Source organism: Carassius gibelio, chromosome A25 (genome assembly GCF_023724105.1).
Source record: "Carassius gibelio isolate Cgi1373 ecotype wild population from Czech Republic chromosome A25, carGib1.2-hapl.c, whole genome shotgun sequence".
NCBI classification, from domain to species: Eukaryota; Metazoa; Chordata; class Actinopteri; order Cypriniformes; family Cyprinidae; genus Carassius; species Carassius gibelio.
In genome coordinates, this window is record NC_068395.1 from 1,037,017 (window position 1) to 1,055,906 (window position 18,890).

General features: G+C 41.4%; 2 protein-coding genes across 7 annotated transcripts in view; both read left to right on the plus strand.

Annotated features, from left to right (window-relative positions):
* LOC127946754 (zinc finger protein 609) overlaps positions 1-13,818 on the plus strand; it is a 78,377-nt gene extending 64,559 nt beyond the window's left edge. For all 5 annotated transcript variants that reach the window (XM_052543498.1, XM_052543500.1, XM_052543499.1 and 2 more), the window contains 6 exons: positions 2,318-2,405; positions 6,832-9,163; positions 9,339-9,753; positions 9,868-10,203; positions 10,317-10,395; positions 11,158-13,818. In XM_052543498.1, the coding sequence (XP_052399458.1) occupies positions 2,318-2,405; positions 6,832-9,163; positions 9,339-9,753; positions 9,868-10,203; positions 10,317-10,390 (3,245 nt within the window). In that variant the 3' untranslated portion in view covers positions 10,391-10,395; positions 11,158-13,818. The remainder of the gene's footprint in view (positions 1-2,317; positions 2,406-6,831; positions 9,164-9,338; positions 9,754-9,867; positions 10,204-10,316; positions 10,396-11,157) is intronic.
* Positions 13,819-17,484: 3,666 nt separating this feature from the next.
* LOC127947085 (GRAM domain-containing protein 2A-like) overlaps positions 17,485-18,890 on the plus strand; it is a 12,376-nt gene continuing 10,970 nt past the window's right edge. For both annotated transcript variants that reach the window (XM_052544015.1, XM_052544016.1), the window contains exon 1: positions 17,485-17,688. The gene's annotated coding sequence lies outside the window, so the exon portion shown is untranslated. The remainder of the gene's footprint in view (positions 17,689-18,890) is intronic.

Sequence of the window (18,890 nt, forward strand, 5' to 3'; positions counted from 1 at the left end):
CCAGTTCAAACAGCCCTCCAACCCCCTGTTCTCAGCGCCTCACTTGCCTTAATCTTCACAATTAGGAGCGCTGTCTTAATCTGTTTACGACCAAACCTGTGAGAACGCCAAGATGATTTTCAGGTTATCTGTGACTAATTCCAGATGATTGGAGACATGGGGTGTGGGGAGGTTTTTACTATGCTATGTTCATAGCACTGTGAAGTGAGGGATTGTTGGTTTAAGACTAGTTTTGTTTCATGTTTCTTTTGTTGTTTGAAGGCTTCGTTTTCATGGTGTAGCATGCAGAGTTTGGGTTTTCAGAACATTCTGGAAATGTCAGATTCTTAGGTTATTAAAACAAAAAGACACAAGACACATTCCTGCAACATTGAAAACGTTTGTTACAAGAAAAAAAAAAAACCTAAAGAAATTTCGTAAAACACATTTTGGTTCCCAGAAATGGAACCAAATGCTAACATTGAGGGAACGTTCTAGGTTTGCTGGGAAGGCCGTTTGTGTTTGGTAGACATTAGGAAGCCGTCGGTCTGAACAGGTCAGGTCTACTGTGGAAATACGAGCCATGCGGGAGAGTGATACAGCAGACGGGTGCCTGCACTCTCTCTCTGCTTATAAAAATTAAAGTAGTCTGTAGTAAAGGTCTCTGGTGCAAGGGTGCAAATGTCTTCAAAGCTGACGTCTTGTGCTCAGGTTTCGTCAAGAGACTTGCAGACACGTAGAGGTCACTGGCAGGGAAGGTGAGCTACACACACATTCTCTGTACTTTGCAGTGTTTTCCCTTTGGCTGTGTGGCACACCTGTGTCATAATACTCTTTATTATTTCTGGAAGTGAGTACACTCCCGTTTCCCAGCCTGTTGGATTGTTCGAGTGTGTTTTAATGAGGCTTTGAAACCGAAAGAATCAGACAGGGTTACGATTACAGCGTGCTTTTTATAGGGTGCTGGAATTAAGTGCTGCGTGCCATTAGAAATGATATTATATGTTTCAGAGAATGACAGTGAATTATACCCAATGGAATGACACTGAATTGGAAGATTGGTGCTGTGCATTTCACCTTGCTCCACCATCGTTGGTGTTTCAGTGGTAACAATCGCCATTCCAGCAACTGCTGATGTCATGCTAATTGTTAGCAGATGTAGTGGTGTTTTTTTTCAATCTTGTACAAAAGGCCAATTATCGATATTTCCCATTCTGAGACGTGATTTGAGTATTCTGCTCAGTTTCAACACTTGTGTCATTGAGATGGAATGAGCGCCGTTGCAGTGGCTGCTCACAGTTGCCAGTTGTCAAGGAAACGCAGTGTGAAAGGCAGAAGTAAACACATGGAGGGTTTTGTCTCCCTTTGCAGTTGACTGCAGTGTGAAATTTTTATTGCCTGCCACCTCTTGATAAGCTGTTTTAGATTAATTAATGGCCCATTGCGAATAACGCCTTGCAGCTTGAAATCCAACAGATATCTCGTGCTTTGTCAGTCATAATGAGAGGTTACAGAGACGGTCCTCAAAATCATAGATCAATTTTGTGTGGCATTTAGGAAGGTCAGTTGCTTGATTGTTGTGTTCGGTGGAATTGCATTGTGGGTGGCTGAGGAGTTGCGTCTTCCAGGCAAATTGATGTTTCCTGATACTACATCCTTAAAAAATGATAGCTGCTGCCACCTGGTGTTAACAGACGAGGTTCAGTCAGTGTAGACTAATTTGATGTCACTCTTTTGGGACTCTGTTATCTATCAATGTCTGGATTTTGTTGTGCTTAATGTCAAGCAGATGGCACACAACGTGCAGGAAGCTGAGATTGAAGTTGACAGGTCTGGGAATCCTGGATGTGGATGAAGCTTTCAGGACTGATTCCAGTCCAAAACACATATAGAGTCCCAGCATACTGCAGAAATGTCAGATGAAGGACATGGGCTGACCAGTAATGCTCTCGCTATCCTTCTCTTGCATACTAACAGCTTTTTGTGCACCCTGCCGTTCCTGTTGTCTTTATACAGGAGGTGTTCTAGATTTATATGTTTATACGCAGTATACTTGTGCCAGCAAGCACTCATTTATCTTTATTGCCATCTCTCACTCATGTAGATCGAGAACTAATGATTAAACCGTGCACATGGGCATTGCATCCCCAAAGATTTTTGACTTGAGATGATCTCAGCTTTAGCTTTGTCTAGTCCTGGTGATCTGTTTAACAGATGATGGTAGTTTGCTAAAGGTTGCATTCGTTCAGCTCCAGTAAAAGACACCATCACTCCATACAGTGTTTCAGTAGCTGAAGTCTTATTTCCTTTATTAATGTTTTTTTTTTTTTTTTTGCAGGTATGCTGGTTGTAAATGTTACCTGGAGGAACAAGACGTATGTGGGCACACTTTTAGACTGCACTCGACATGACTGGGCACCCCCACGGTAAGCCTGTACTGTAAATTCAACCTAATTTACAAATGCTTATGCTCCGTTTGCTATGAAAGCAGTGTCTATTAGAATATGCAACACAGTTTTGCCAAAGAAAATCCTTTGATATAATAAATCTGTAAATTCTGCCTGCTACATACTCCTGATAGACCCTCTCGTCATCTCCTCTGGGCTTTTTTGTGCTTCCATTGCAGTAATGAAGGAAACCTTTGAGGGCAATGTCTCAAAACGCCCCCCTGCTGACACACTCTTTTTGAAATGCAACATTATGAAGGAATTGATTTCTCCCAACTCCCTTTTTCTTTTCTTCTCCTTGCATTGATCGAAAGCAGCAGTAGTCCCTCACAGACCAGCATTTCAGTAACGATTCTACTGGGTCCTAATGCTTTGAAACATCTTGCCTGACACAAAGATTGAGACTAATATAGCTTGAGGCAATAATAGTGTTTTAAGGTCTGAAGGTATGGAAGCATATGGGTAGCATTATTCAATTTGGGATGTAATATGCAAAATGACAATGCAATATGTAAAATGGCAATGCATTTCTGTATTTACATTTACATTTTCCAATACATTTGTGCAACGTTTGGTGCAAAATGAAAATGAAAATTAAATTACATAATTTTCATTTGCCATTTACTACACCAGTTTTAATATGTAAAATGAATATTAATTTTAACGCTTTATAAGTTGCAAAATTAAAATGAAAATGTATTACAGAAATGATTAGATATGTCTAACATGTTAAAGCAAAAACTGTGGCAAAATGATCATTTAAATGCTATTTTTCTTAAATGCATTAACACTCACAGTCAAGACACTTACGATTGCATTTTCATTCGGTGTCCCGCAATGAATGTAGCAAAATTCAATGTGCACATTGAAAATGCATTCCGAGCCGATCACGTGTCCCCGCCCTCGCGCCACGTCAATCATTGTGTGAACAAGGCGGGGCTTACAGAAGGTCAAAGACTCAAATCTCAAGGAGCGGATTCAAGTGAGACAAGATGGAAAAGACAGTTGGTCCGTGTATGTTTTGATCATTTCGGTTTATGGCTTCAATATTTCATTCGCACTTGTGGGCGGAGCTGAAACGCTGCTTTCATCTGATTGGTGTAATCGCTCCGCCTTCAACTCGGTCTTGTCATTCTTTCAGACAGAATAAGAGTCAGTGCGAGTGAAGCACTGTAATGTCTGAAACCACCGCTCACTGTTAATTAGCATAATATTTGAATCAGATGTAGCTGGGCACATAATTCGTGCTGCTGAGACCTGCAAATTATTTCTAGGTCGTATATTGTATGAATATTGTCCCACTGATAAAAACAGTGCAAATAGTTCTGTCCCTTTGGATAACAGTGAAGTGGAAATAAATATAGTTAAATTTATGAAATAAAATTAAAAGGATTTTTTGGGAAGGTAAGTCTGGCCAGTTATACAAGCAACACGAGTCAGATGAGTCTGAAGATCTGAGCTGAATTGGGTGAAACATTAAAGTTCTAGTCTGTGTCAATTACTCTCATAATAAATAATAATAATAATGTTAACTGTATTTTTCGGTATAAGTTACATCAGTCCAAAAATACGTGATGACGAGGAAAAAAACATATATAAATCTCACTGGACTATAAGTCGCATTTATTCAAGACCAAGAGAAAACATTACCGTCTACAGCCGCGAGAGGGCGCTCTGGGGTAGGCTACAGGAGCACTGAGCAGCATAGAGCTAATTTTACTATTTTTATTTAGAAATGTAACTATATTCATTTTTACAATTATTTATTAATGTCACACACACACATACCTAGAGCCTTATGACTTAAAAGATGAGAGTGGTAAATGTTACAGACATGGAACTGTTCAGTCTATTGTTGATTTTTATTTCCACTTCAGTGTTATCCAAAGGGACAGAACTATTTGCACTGTATTTATCAGTGGGACAATATTCATACAATACTACAACCTAGAAAATAATTTGCAGGTCTCAGCAGCACGAATTATGTGCCCAGCTACATCTGATTCAAATATTATGCTAATTAACAGTGAGCGGTGGTTTCAGACATTACAGTGCTTCACTCGCACTGACTCTTATTCTGTCTGAAAGAATGACAAGACCGAGTTGAAGGCGGAGCGATTACACCAATCAGATGAAAGCAGCGTTTCAGCTCCGCCCACAAGTGCGAATGAAATATTGAAGCCATAAACCGAAATGATCAAAACATACACGGACCAACTGTCTTTTCCATCTTGTCTCACTTGAATCCGCTCCTTGAGATTTGAGTCTCTGACCTTCTGTAAGCCCCGCCTTGTTCACACAATGATTGACGTGGCGCGAGGGCGGGGACACGTGATCGGCTCGGAATGCATTTTCAATGTGCACATTGAATTTTGCTACATTCATTGCGGGACACCGAATGAAAATGCAATCGTAAGTGTCTTGACTGTGAGTGTTAATGCATTTAAGAAAAATAGCATTTAAATGATCATTTTGCCACAGTTTTTGCTTTAACATGTTAGACATATCTAATCATTTCTGTAATACATTTTCATTTTAATTTTGCAACTTATAAAGCGTTAAAATTAATATTCATTTTACATATTAAAACTGGTGTAGTAAATGGCAAATGAAAATTATGTAATTTAATTTTCATTTTCATTTTGCACCAAACGTTGCACAAATGTATTGGAAAATGTAAATGTAAATACAGAAATGCATTGCCATTTTACATATTGCATTGTCATTTTGCATATTACATCCCAAATTGAATAATGCTACCCATATGCTTCCATATGAAGGAGGCAAATTTTTGACCTTGCAAATATATATTTTTTTGTTTACAGTATAGACACTCCACCTCTCTTTCATGCTGTATCCTGCCCAAGGTCAGATACCAGCACTGCATGGCACAAATAATTAGCTGTGCATAAAGCTGTTTACATTTAAGAGACTCTGCCTCGGGAGGTAGCTTGTAATTTCTAATCGTAATGTTCCAGAAAAGGCTGTATTTTCATGGTGCACTTTATCTGCTGGCTGCAGGAGGCTTCAGGCAAACATTACTAACACAGCATTAGTCCCTGGGGAGAGTGTTGGTGAAGCTGATGCAGTGCGGTGTTTCTTCAGTATCTTTGCTCTCCAGTCAGAGCTACTTTTACTTTTAACTATCTCCAATGCAGAAGCCTCCACTGACAGATCTGAATCTTAGGATGGACATCTCAGTTACTCTGAAGTGACAGTGTTAGTTGATGGGGGGGGGGGGGGGTGAATTCTTGCAGAACTCTACTCAGTGACTGACGCCACCTAAAAATCATGCCTTGAGACTAGTGTAACCAACAATTGAAAACAGACCATATCTAGTTCCCTCTAAGGAAATACCCTCAGTTGATGAAAAAGCACATTCCTGTTTGACTGACAGTTTTAATCCCTGTTAACCTGTTGACGCGGGCGTCCTCAACACCCCTCAACTTGCACGTGTCAGTGTTTACGAATAGATTAAATAAAACGGGCCAAATTTAATCTTGACAAACTATATATCATTATAAAGATCTAAACCTCAAGCATCGACGACAGATCGCTGTCGTGTAGACATAGTCTCATAAAAATATTTGCAAGAGTCTCATTTTTAATGATATCTTATTCAGATTTGAAATAGAAACTCATGAGACATGTGGCTTTCCCCATTACTTACATACATGTATTTTTATATCAAGTAAAAAAATATTTGAGTCTGGTAAAAAAACAATTCAAGGCACTTCAGTGTCAATTACTTTTTATGTTTTTAAGCATGATCAAATCTGGTTGATAAAAAGCAAAGCCCAAAGGGTATTATTTCTAAAGACACAAAATTATGTCTATTATATTAGGTCAGGTTAGCAGGTTAAAAATCTCTTAACATCACATATCAGCCTATGATATATATCTTGACATTCTGCTGGTCCTTAGAAATCTCAGGTTTGTTCTGTGGACTGGGGACTTTTGTTTTACTACGGTTTAAAGCCTGTGCTTTGATGGAGCTCTCTGGTTGCTCTCGCCTCTGATTGTGTGCCTTATCATCAGTTGGAGGATGTTATCACACTGCATCTAATCAGCAGCCAGGTCAGCCTGGATTAATCCTGCAGCAGTGTGGCACTGCATGCAATTCATCAGAACAAGTGTTGCTGTTGAGATCAGGGATAACAAGTGGATAAAAACGCACAGCACGTTGCTGTCTCTCGAGGGCCCACTGGAGAAGCACTTATAGCATCCAAATGGAGATTCTGATTTACAAGAGAGACCATCTCTCATCCGAGAGAATATCTGCAGCACAGAGTTTTAGGCAGAAAGTGGACAGTGCTTGTTTATTTCACTGATGATTCTGAATGTAATGTCAATGGAAGAATTATTTTTCATATTGAAGTGAATTGTTTTCTTTGCTCTTCCTCAGGTTCTGTGAATCACCCACAAGTGACCTGGAGATGAGAAATGGCCGTGGTCGGGGTAAAAGAATGAGGCCCAATAGCAATACACCAGTCAATGAGAACAGCAACTCCTCTGATAACAAAGGCAGCAACAACAGCAAGACTCGAGCCGCATCCAACAGCAAAGGGCGACGGGGCAGTCAGAACTCCTCTGAGCAGCGGACACCACCAAATAGCAACACTGAGGATGTAAAAGCTAGTCCTTCATCTGCTAACAAACGCAAGAACAAACCTGCCTCAGACATGGAACCCAATTCCAGTTCAGAGGACACTAAGGGTAGCAAACGTATGCGCACCAATTCAAACAGTGGAATACCTCATACTGTTCTTCCCCTCTCCAACATCAAAGCTGAATCCTTGCCTCCCTCTTTGGATCGCAGCTGCCCCTCACCAGTGCTCATCGACTGCCCCCATCCCAACTGCAACAAGAAGTACAAGCACATTAATGGCCTGAAGTATCACCAGGCTCGTGCACACAATGATGATGACATCAAGCTGGACATAGATGGTGATAGTGAGTATGGTGAGGACTCCACTTTGCACCCAGAGCCAGGGAGTTGCAATGGTGCATCCATTTCTCAGAAGGGCTGTGCATCTCCTGCACGGTCAATCACCCCCAAAGGCAGAGGATTTGATGCCCAGAGTCCATCACCATCATCAGGAAAGTTCAGCTCCAAGCAGCCTGGTAAAAAGAAACCAGAGGCTGAGCATGACTCTGGTGTGCCCATGGATGGTTGTGAAGATGGCCCATGTCTTACAGATGAGACAAGCAACGATGGCATTGATGATAAAAGAGGCTTGGACAAAGCCAAGAAGTCTGGCAGTGGTACCAAGGCAGAAAAGCTTGCGCAAAAGGCAACGAAGTCAGCAAGGCCCCTGGTTCCTTCCTTACCTCCACAGCAGTTGTACGCCTTACCAACCTCTGGCTTCCCTGCCCCCAATTCTGGCTCCTCCTCCAGTGTAGGCTCTGTGGTCCAGTCCATTAGCAAGAGTCCCCAAATAAAAAACATTCAACCCAAACCTGCAGTAATGGGAGATCCCTCAATGAACCCAGCCTTGGGAAGCTCTAAGGACAAGAAAAAGAAAGATAAGAAAAAGAAGGAGGGCGGTAAGGAAGGAGACAGTCCAAAAACCCCTGGGAAAGGAGGTAAACCTGAAGAAGGCAAGAGCCCATATTCTGAGAGCTCAGACCAAGGCAGCAAGAGTGATGGACTGTTAAATGGATCCACAGATCCACATCAAAGTCGTCTAGCCAGCATTAAAGCAGAGGCAGACAAAATCTACAGCTTTTCGGACAATTCTCCCAGTCCATCTATTGGTGTTGCCAGTCGGATAGAAAGTGGGGGGATGGCACAACCTCTCACTCCACTTCATGTGGTTACACAAAACGGGGCAGATAACTCTTCTGTGAAGACCAACAGCCCAGCGTACTCGGACATCTCTGATGCAGGGGAAGATGGAGAGGGCAAAGTGGAAGGTGTGAAGGTCAAGTCTGAAGATCAGGCAGGTCGGGAAGGTGCCAAGAAATCCCTGTTCCCATCCCAACCACCAAACAAAGATTCTTCTTATTTCCCAAGTTATGAAACGTACTACTCACCCAATTATAGCAACCCAAACCCCAGTCCAGGAGTCTCTAACACGGTCACATCTTTGCAAGATGGTGCAGTGAAGGTGAAAAAAGAGGAAGACCTAGAACCAGGGAATGACAAGGGCAAATCCGAGCCACCTGAAGATCGAAAGCCAGACACAGGTGCATCCACTCAACAGCCACAGCAGCCTTCAGTCATTCAGCAGCGGTCTAACATGTTCATGCAGCCCCTCTATTACAATCAGTATGCTTATGTTCCTCCCTACGGCTATTCACCTGATCAGGCCTACCATAACCACCTGATGAACACAAACCCAGCTTACAGGCAGCAGTGTGAGGACCGCCAGCGTCAAGCAGCTGAACAGCATCGTGCTGCAGAGAAGAAATCAGAGGCTGCTCAGAAGGATAGGGAAGCATCCATGAAGCAAGAAGAATGGAAGCAGAAAGCTTCAGTTCCTCCTACCTTATCGAAAGCACCAAGCCTCTCAGACTTGGGCAAACCGTCCCCACAGGGCAAGCCCAAAGATCCCTTGGAGCCTGGCAAGTCAGTCATTATCCCCAAAGGAGAAGATGGCAAGGGACACAACCAGCCAGGTGAGGGGTTGAAAATGAAGCTAAGTGAAGCTGGGCATCATGCGAAGGATGAGCAGAAACCAAGCCTTGAGTCTGGGAGATCGGCTATGGAGCAGGCAATGTACATGTACAGACAGGTATTAAGCTTAATATACCTCGAGCATTGCTTAAACATTCTTTTTGTTTCTTTCTACAATACAGATGTTGATTCATTTTCATCTCCGTTTTAACCTTTATGGATTTCTTGAGAACTGCAAAACGCACTTATCTTTCTTTCATAATGGGTATTTCAAAGTCCACTTTCCTTTTCAGGAGCCAGACTCTCGCCTGTGGCCCTACGTTTACGCCAGCAAGTACCCCGATGCTCAGAAACAGATCGATGAGGAGAGGTGGAAGGAAGAGAGAGAGCGGGATCGTGAACGAGAAAGGGACCGAGAGCGGGACAGAGATCGCGAAAGAGACCGGAAAGGCAAAGACGAAAGGCCGCGTCCTAAAGACGCTCCCTCTAAAGAGGAAAGCAAGGAAGGGGCAGAACCACGGACTTCATCGGCCTCAGAGGAGCATAGAGTCTTCAGCAAAGATCCCCGAGCACATATGCAGTTTTCTTCACATCTGCCGCAGCATCAGTCATATATGTCTTACATGCATGGATACCCCTACGGCCAGGGTTATGACCCCAGCCATCCGGGATACAGGGGGATGCCGGTCATGATGCAGAATTACCCTGGTAAGTACTTTGAACTATCTTTTTGTTTCACTCCACCTTAGGAAACATTTAATTGTACCTTCAACCAGAATGTTTGCATATAAAGGGTCACTATTAATTTCACCCTGTTTCTAGGGTCGTACCTGTCACCGGGGTACTCTTTTTCTCCATATGGCTGTAAGATGCCACCTGGAGAGGAGGGTGAGAAGGCTCGTGCCAGTCCTACAGTGAGCGGCAAGTCTGCATCTGAGTCTAAAGCGCTTGACATCCTGCATCAGCATGCTAGCCAATACAAGAGCAAATCACCCACGGTGGGTGAAAAGACACCCCATGAAAGAGACAGAACTGGGAGTGAGCGGGAAAGAGATGGTGATCGTCCGAGATCTTCGCCCTCTCAGAGGATCATGCCTTCCCACCATCACTTAAGCTATCCACTACTCCCAGGACAGTTCGACCTGTCCTATGCTACAGGTGAGCAATACAAATAGCTTAGCCTAGTTTAACATCAAGGGATGATCTGTGAATGTTACATGTCCATGACCCACTTCCTGTTTTAAAAAGTAAGGTGTTTCCCCATCTCACAGGTATCTCCTCTTCAGCCATTGTTGCCAGTCAGCAAGCCTCTGCCCCTTCACTTTACCCCCCAGCACGGAGGTGAGAATGGTAAGATGGATTTTACTTTATACATTGTAGGACTGGGCAATATAGCTATATATACAGTCATTTGCACCCCTTTTAAATATCTTAGTGTTTTTGTATTTGCCCTGAAATGGTTTAAAAGGGAAAACTATTGGTTAAAAAGTATTTAAAGCAAATTGTAGTAAATACATTTTTCAAACAATTATAAAATCTTTTGCATTTTTCACTTTCATTAAACTCGAAGAATAACGTTAGGATGTTTTATGGGCCATGCATAGTGAAAAACAACCATATTTACCATATGCATATTTATTTTAAAGCATGCAAAAAATGCTCATTTAGGTGAATTGTTTAGTGTGTTTAATCTTTAAACTGGGCCGTTTGAAAGAACTGAGCTGCAGAAATGAACTGAACCTCTTAACACACACACACACACACACACACACACACAATCCCTGGCACAAGAAGTGGATGTATAACTAGGCTACTCCCATGGTGTTTAGAAACTTAATGGCCAATAAAAAGCATATTAAAATCAAGATAATTGTATATTGCTAACAAAATAATATTGATACATCCTGACATTCTCTTTGACTTCCTGTGGTTACAGTCTTTGGTGTCCTCTAGTGGTCAAAAATCTCTCATTTCTTATTCACCTTTTCATACTTAGACACATTTAAAGCAGCATATACAGTACACTAATCTACTGTTTACTTAAATTATTAAAATTGAAAATACATGAAGACATGAAAATATTAATCCATTTTATTCTCATTCCCATTCCAGGGAGAAGTGACTGGCTGTTTTTCTGCAGACATGTGACTGGTTCACATGAGGATGTGATGTGGAGCTTAATACATCAGTTCAATGATGTTCCTGATTTCTTTATGGTTCTTTCCCCTGACTTTATGGCATCTTTGACCAATTCAGTCAGAAGGAGAAAGTGGATGCTGAGGCTACTACGTAAACGCCGAGCTCCACCTCAGGAAGCACACATCTGTACACCTCCCTCTCTGTGCTGCTGGCTAAATACTCAGGAGAGAGGAGCACCATCTGTCTGCAGAGACATCATTCGATGTGCAAGCTGGACCTACAGAGTTTGGGAAATCTTGAATGAACCTGGATGCAAAGACATTCTGGATGTCACTACATGGAGTGCTACTGTTCTGGACTGCTGCTCTAGAGCCACGAGGATTACCGAGGTTGTTCATGTTTGGTTTTTTCCTGGAGGATTCCAGCATCTTCATCTTCTAATCTATTTGTGGACTATGCAAGTGGATAAGGCTTGGTTTTCTTCAGGGCAGTGAATTCACGTTCATGTTACCATTGCGAAGCCATCGCCAACATACTTGAGAGTAGAGCGTTATTTGTCCTAGAGGCATTTTTCAACGCACTTCCCTGTCTTTATTGTTCATATTTATGTTTTTGGATGATGAACAAATTGCTCCGCATTTGTGGCAAACGTTTTGTTCTTGAACAGGCAACTGCTTCGGTTTGCTTTGCATTGGTCAGTTCAACAGTGACCTGATTTTTAGTTACAGTTAGATGGGCCTCTGATATTTTGGATTATTTTCTGTGTTGCCGATTGAAGATTGGCATTGGCAGCTCCTAGACATGAAGTGCCCCAAAAGCCAGGAACTTTGACTTCCAGACCGGATTTGTTTTTTTCCCGGTCTGAATTGACCGTTGTAATGTTTGGACACGAGGCTATCTGCTTCTCCCAGGCTCTAGATGGCCGTTTGGGACACGTTACGTGTGAAGTTACCAGTCTCTACTGACCTGTGTGTCTGGTCAAGAACTGAAGCTTCACACACGGATACTTTGCTGCTTGGGAATCTCATGCCAGACTTCATGCGTGAAGTCCAAAAAGGAGCAAACCTTAAAGGCTTAGAGCGATCCGAGTGAGATAACCTCAAAAGAGGCTTCGAGCCAGCATCCAGCTTCTAGACGACTTCGACTTTGGGTCTGTCCTCCGATCCAGACTCACGGAGCATGAAACGAGGAAGAGCTGGAAAATGTTCCCTCACTTCTTCTGTACGTCTGCGTGGTATGATCCAGCACTCGGTAAAAGCATTAATCCAAACAGAGAGCAATGCGACACAAGCAGGCGTCCTTCCTTTTCTCCCTCACTATGTGCTTTCTGTATATATTGTACAAAGGAATTATTTTAAAAACAGGTTGTTGGATGCTATCGGATTTTCTTACTATTTCTTTCTCTTTTTTTCTTCTGTTAGCTTTTTTTCTACCATTGTTGACATTAATATCAATGTTTAACTGGTACAACGGCTTTATATTGGAAGTGGTTTTGTTTTTTTACTACTTTTTCTAACCCTCCTCTTCAGTGTCTACTTGGTCCCGCTCTGCTTTGAAGCTGTTTAGAAGCACATTTTTTGCGTTCACTGAAAGTCAATTTTAATAAGACGTCAGGATTTTTAGTCAACACCTCGGCAAACCACGTAAGCAATGGCGCGTTCACATATCAGAAGAAGTGACAACCCGAGTCCGGTGCTAGTTTTTCAAGTCCGTCATCATGCAGTTATTGTGTGAATCTGAAACTCTCAGGAGAGCATTGTTGAAATCTGAGCATTTATATCATCCTTGCATGTTCATCGCTCTCGGCTGTATTCAAACTCGATTACTGAACGGCACAAGGAAGAAGACATCACTTAACCTAATTTGTTTGTAGTGAAGAGGTGGCTTTTTCCACATGTTAAACATGTTTTTCATCTCTGTCGTGACATGACTAGTAAAACAAAAACAGCAAGTCTGCAAGATGAATAAATTTAATTTATAAGTGAGCATTAGTTTCAATGCCACCAAAAACCCCTAATCTGATTTTAACTAATGCTCATGCTAATGAGGCCTAATGGCACAATGCATTGGTTTAATTTCAGTAATAACCTCTCTTTTAGTTGTTCTGTCTTCACACGTTTAGCCAGTAAACCTGAGCTGTGTGGTGACTTGATTCATAATTGTTGAGGAAAAAGCGCTTGTTTTAATTTATTTTTGATGGATCTTCTTTTGTTGTTGCTGTAGTTTTTTCTAGTTCAGGTTTTCTCCATGTAGAAAGATTAAACAGCCGGTTTTAACAGTTCAAACGTTCGTTTATATTTGTCTCAGACGGTGCTAATATAGCCTGCCCTGTGCGATCCTTGTGGCAAGAGAAGAGGGAAATGGTTTTATTTTGTTTTCTGTTCTTATCAGGCCCCTCCCACTGATTAAGCCCCACCCACCCAACGCCCATAGCGGTACTTGAAAGAAAGATGTTTACACCTCTTAATTTCTGTGTTTGGATATATTTCTCTTTGTAAACCATCACTCTCTCTGTCCCGCTCTCTCTTCCTAGGGATCTCTCATGTAAAGTGTAAATTGCTACATTTTTTATACAATACTGTAACTTGCCTTTGTACATTTAGGCAGAAAATAAAACTTTTTATGAGACAATCACTCCTTTTAATCTGTGTCTTATCTGTCTGCATGAGTATTATAATTAAAAACTGTTTTTTGATCAGAAATGAAAAAGTAAAAATTAAAATAAAATGTTGTGGTTTGTGAAGCACTAGAGGTTTGCAGGAAGGGCTATGCGAATTCAGAAATAAATATATAAATCGGTATCAAGTTGTACCACACTGATGATTCGAGATAAGAAATTGTGTTCCTTGACTATTTCTTGATTTTATCTGTGTATGAACGCAATATTTAATGTCTGATGAGAATAGATGAATAGTCCATTAAATTGTTGATACTTTGGTGTATCTGTGTGCCAAACATGTTTCGTGATAAGATCTTAAGACAATATATAGCCTAATAAACATACCGTACATGTATAAATAAAATGTAATATGGCGTCTACCTTTAATAAGGACCAAAAGTGCTCCATTATGTAACCATTAAGCAAACAGTTATGTAGTACCCATATAAAAATGGTGTATGAATCAAGTACCTTGTCAGTCGACAGCAGTCCTGTTTGTTTCCTTCTTTACACTCACGCGTGAAAACATAATCAGCAACTTTATGTTTGGGAAACTAAAACTTGTGGAAAGTTATGTAGAAACCCAGCTTACATCATATATCATTTAAACTAGGGAAAGACGTTTTAATTCTTCTCTGAGGTAACGTTACTTCTTATGCTGTGTTCACACCAAACGCGAATAGAGCGTCTGACCTGAATGATTTCAATTTTAAGTTTTCAACGTTTACGTGCGTCTGGAGGTCTCGCGGCGCGAATGAGGCGTTTAGCGCGGCGCGGAAGACGCAAATTCACCTCATTCGCGCGTCTAGTTCGCGCGAATGCCATAAATTGAGCGTCTGGCGCGATAGGCGATTTACGCGCGAATTGTGCTTTTGTGCATTTATGTGTTTGACGCGAATTCACGTCTGCCGCCCAAGTTGAAAAATTTGAACTTTGGCGTAAATTCACACCGCGTTAGCCAATCAGGAGCCTGCTCAGGAGTCACTCATTCAACATGAGCAGTCAACCGGAGCTTTATGACACAAGTATCACACACAAGTTCATATTTTAGGAATAAAAAGGACCTCGCTTGGAGGAGTGTGTTGTAAATACACATTTAACTTCTGAGTCCGTACACGTTTATCAACCCGCGGCGTTCCCGCTGTTTTTTAACAACTACTTTCCCTTTAAAATAGCCTACAGCTACTTTTAGCTAACAAGATAATGTGTTTATTCAGAGGACGTGTGCAGGGAAAAAGTGGAAAAGACCCGAGTGCTCGATCAACATCAGCCATCTTGCAAACAGACAACCGCTGTCACTTGCCCCTCCCACAAGAAGCGGATTTCGCCTCAGACGCGTCAATTTTGCTTCAAACTTTTGCTTTCTACGCGCGTCTATTTCGCTCTAGACGCGCGAATGCATTCAAAATGTTCAAGCGGCAAACTAGACTTGTTAGACGCGAATTTGATGCTCTATTTGCGTTTGGTGTGAACACAGCATTACTGTGTGTTCACATCGCCAGCGTCAAAGTGGCTGGAAGTCATTCATTTTCAATGTAAGTCGGCTGCGAGTAGCGGCGCGGCGCGACTTGGCCATTGCGAGCGTTGAGGAGAGTTGAAATCAAGGCAACTTTATGGTAATGAGCTATGACGCGGTTGGGCAGCAACCAATCGGAACGTAGAAGTCCAACGCCTGAGAGGATTACATAAAAAAAAAATACATTAAAAGTGATACGTGGACCAAGGTGTCTGAGATTGTTCATTTTCCTGGTGAGTTGCTGATGTGCAGTATCGGAATAATAATCTTAATACTTGCATCATATTTTTACAGTGCTTTATACATTATTAGGTAAAGGAACTTAATACTTTATCCACAACAATATTTAATGAGGTTAACTTGAAACGTTACCCTCCTTGGGGTTAGTCTGCACGAGATCAACAAGCTTGTTTTCTTTGCAGCTGCTTTAAATCGAGTGGCAACCTCTCGCTCTCTCTCGTGAGGCCAATAAGGAAGTGACTAAAACTGCAATCCATCGACTGGCCGCTTGAGGCTGGCTGCAAAAGGGAGTCAGTCCCATAGACTCCCCATGTTAAAATGCCCAACTTTACAGCAGAAAAAAAACGTTTACAGCCTGGTTCAAAAAATGATTTTGGTCTATATTGCTAATTTTGCCCTTCATGACAACTGTGAGGGGGGTGAATTTTTTTATAACTCATCCGTTTAAATGATATTAAGCCTTAAAGTTCTGCATAATTAAGGGCGTGGCCACTTGAGTGACAGGTGGATTGCCGCTGCTGACAATGCCATCGCGCTAGGTGGGCGTGGCTTCAGCAATCAGCTCCCGCCTTTTTGCCCATTTTCGATAATCCGGGAGAGTCGCGCGGTGACGCGCTGCCAAGATGGCGACGGCCCGCTCTGCACACTTTAGGCTTCAAAACCGCTATTGAGGAATCTATGGGTGACGTCACGGACACTACGTCCATATTTTTTTACAGTCTATGCTTTAAATACAAAATAATCATTCGATCTACCTCAGAGCGTCTGAACGCTGACGAATCTTTCTGCAGCATCGTGAGCAGAGCGGCAAGAGCGATTTTTGACGCTCTCGACGCCGGTGTGGTGCCGAATTTTGTAATAATTTGGCAGGGAGTCAAAATTCGGCACAACACCGGCGGTGTGAACGCATAGTTAGTGCCGTTTTCTTCGCGCCATCAGGTGACTTGTTGCGCGGGAAGGGATGAAAGCAGCAGCAGTTGCCATGGAAACTCCGCGTGAGCGCTGGAGTAGAATCGACCTCATAAAGAAAGAGCACAACATGAATGCAATGGTACTGAAAATGAGTGCTGATATTCGCCAAAACTAACGTAATGTAATGTTTGTTCAGTGTTAAGAACTGCCAACCCGTCTAGATTGTGTGTGAGAGCTTCAGAAGCCCTCGTGATGTTTTGTCCCTTTATATGCTGAGGCACGTGCGCGATTAGAATTCAAGGCGCGCGCTGTCTCCTCTGGTGCCAAACACACACAGCCCACTGTATAAGACTCACAGGAGCTGCTGTCGATCTAAAACACTCTATTCTGCGTATTAATGCCTTGAAAGTATATGCAACGAGCTGTGATAATTGCTTTATGATAGATGGTACAATGCATATGCCACACTGAATGCTAGCTGCATGCTTGATTCACATTGGACTAAAAAAAATCCATAGCACTGTGCACCCCAACAGAACTTCTTACAGTACATATGCATATTAAGCGTATGCAGTACCGACTATAAATTGGGATAACAACTTAGTTGTTACTTTTCTTTAACTCAATTTCTCAGTTTGGGTTTATTAATATTTAAAAAATTTTGTGTAAGAGATTCAGTGGGCTAGACTATGGGGCAATATGCTAAACCTTAAATCATTTATAACGCAAACGAAATCATAAAATAATATGTAAAAGGAAAGAAATATATGACAACTAGCCCACTTCTAATTTAACAACGCTAGCTCGTGTGTGTGTGTTATTGTTAAATGATGTTTGCCATGATTGAATGATATATGATATCGTCTAATGATTTTATGATATAGTGCAGATGATCCTGATTTACAGCTGATGTCAGTACAGAACGGGAGAGAGGAAGCATTATTACGCTAGAGGTTTGCTCGAACTGGCTCGAACACCCGTCGAGGGGCGGGGCCTGTTTGCCAAGCCACGCCCCTGTCTCCGCAAGTCTGAGCAACAAGTCCCAATTTCCCGTTGCACAGTGGTGATCTGCGCTGGTGTTTGTGTGGTCATATGATGGTTATAATCATATGTGAGTGATGGAGAAACACACCCGCTTCGACTGTGATGAAGTGACGGACTGGAGATCGGGTTGAAGGTAATGCGATCATGTCCTCTTTCAGATGTTGTTACTAAATACGTTCATGCGTCTGAATCTTGGATTCGTGGTTTCTAAAGCCAATCTTCATGATGCTTTATCGGATTCATGAACATCTGTCTGGTTATTACTGGTGAATCTCTGTGTTTTCGGTTCTGAACACTTTATAGTATCACTTTTATATCGTTATTAATAATTATTATTTAATGCTTTGCATGTGAGAATTTCATATACTAATTGAAAAAATATATTAATCCAAGTTTTAGGAGATTTCTAAGAATTACTGATGTTATTAACCCTTTGATAGGCTGGAATTATTAAATCAGAAAGACTTTTTTCAATTATTGTTTACATAAAACCCTCAATTTAGAAATGTATTTTATTTTTTAAATGTATGTTTTTGAAGACAACACGTTACATACAAGTAGTTTCAGTACTTAAATCCATCGTATTTACCCCAAGAATGGTTCGTGTCCAAAAACAACTGTAGTTACTTTTCACACAATTCACACACACGTGTTCTTTATTTTTTTCGTGTGCATACGCATCTGTCCACTAAAAATACAAGATAAAAATTACAATTTCTGTTGGCCATTTTGAATACTGACAAAAAAAAAAACATGTCTAGGAGAGTCTTGATGGTTTAATATTGCTTTTGAAGATGAATCCACTGTAAATGAAATATTACGCAACAAAGGTCTGAAGAAAATCATTACAAACAGTTGCTGTTGTTGAAGTATTTAGCTTGATACATTATGATATATCAGAGTAGAGTTTATTTGATTACATTAGTAAGTTATTTTAGAACGACTGAGTTAAAGCCAGTTGTGTTTTCTTTAATGAGGACGTTGACTGATATTGCTAATAATACTAAAGCAGTAACATCTTGTTTCATTGAGTTAAATGCGTTTTCTGCGTGTGTTTTGTGATATGGAGTTAGTTGTTTCTATGTAATTATTCAAGCAAAAGCTGTTTGAAAGTAACTGTTTGTATAGGTACAATCAGCCTGTGTTGGCCGTGGATTATTTTAGCTTGCGTGAATTGAAGAAAAGAAACCCAGAATACTGAGGCTTTATTTGAAGCGGTTTTAACTTCCTGATAGCATTCCTAACAGATCAGGGAACCAGTGAAAGCGAGTCTGTCTGTGACCACAGCGTTTCTCTTTCAAGAACATCTGAACTTGAATAAAAGTGCGAGCGAGG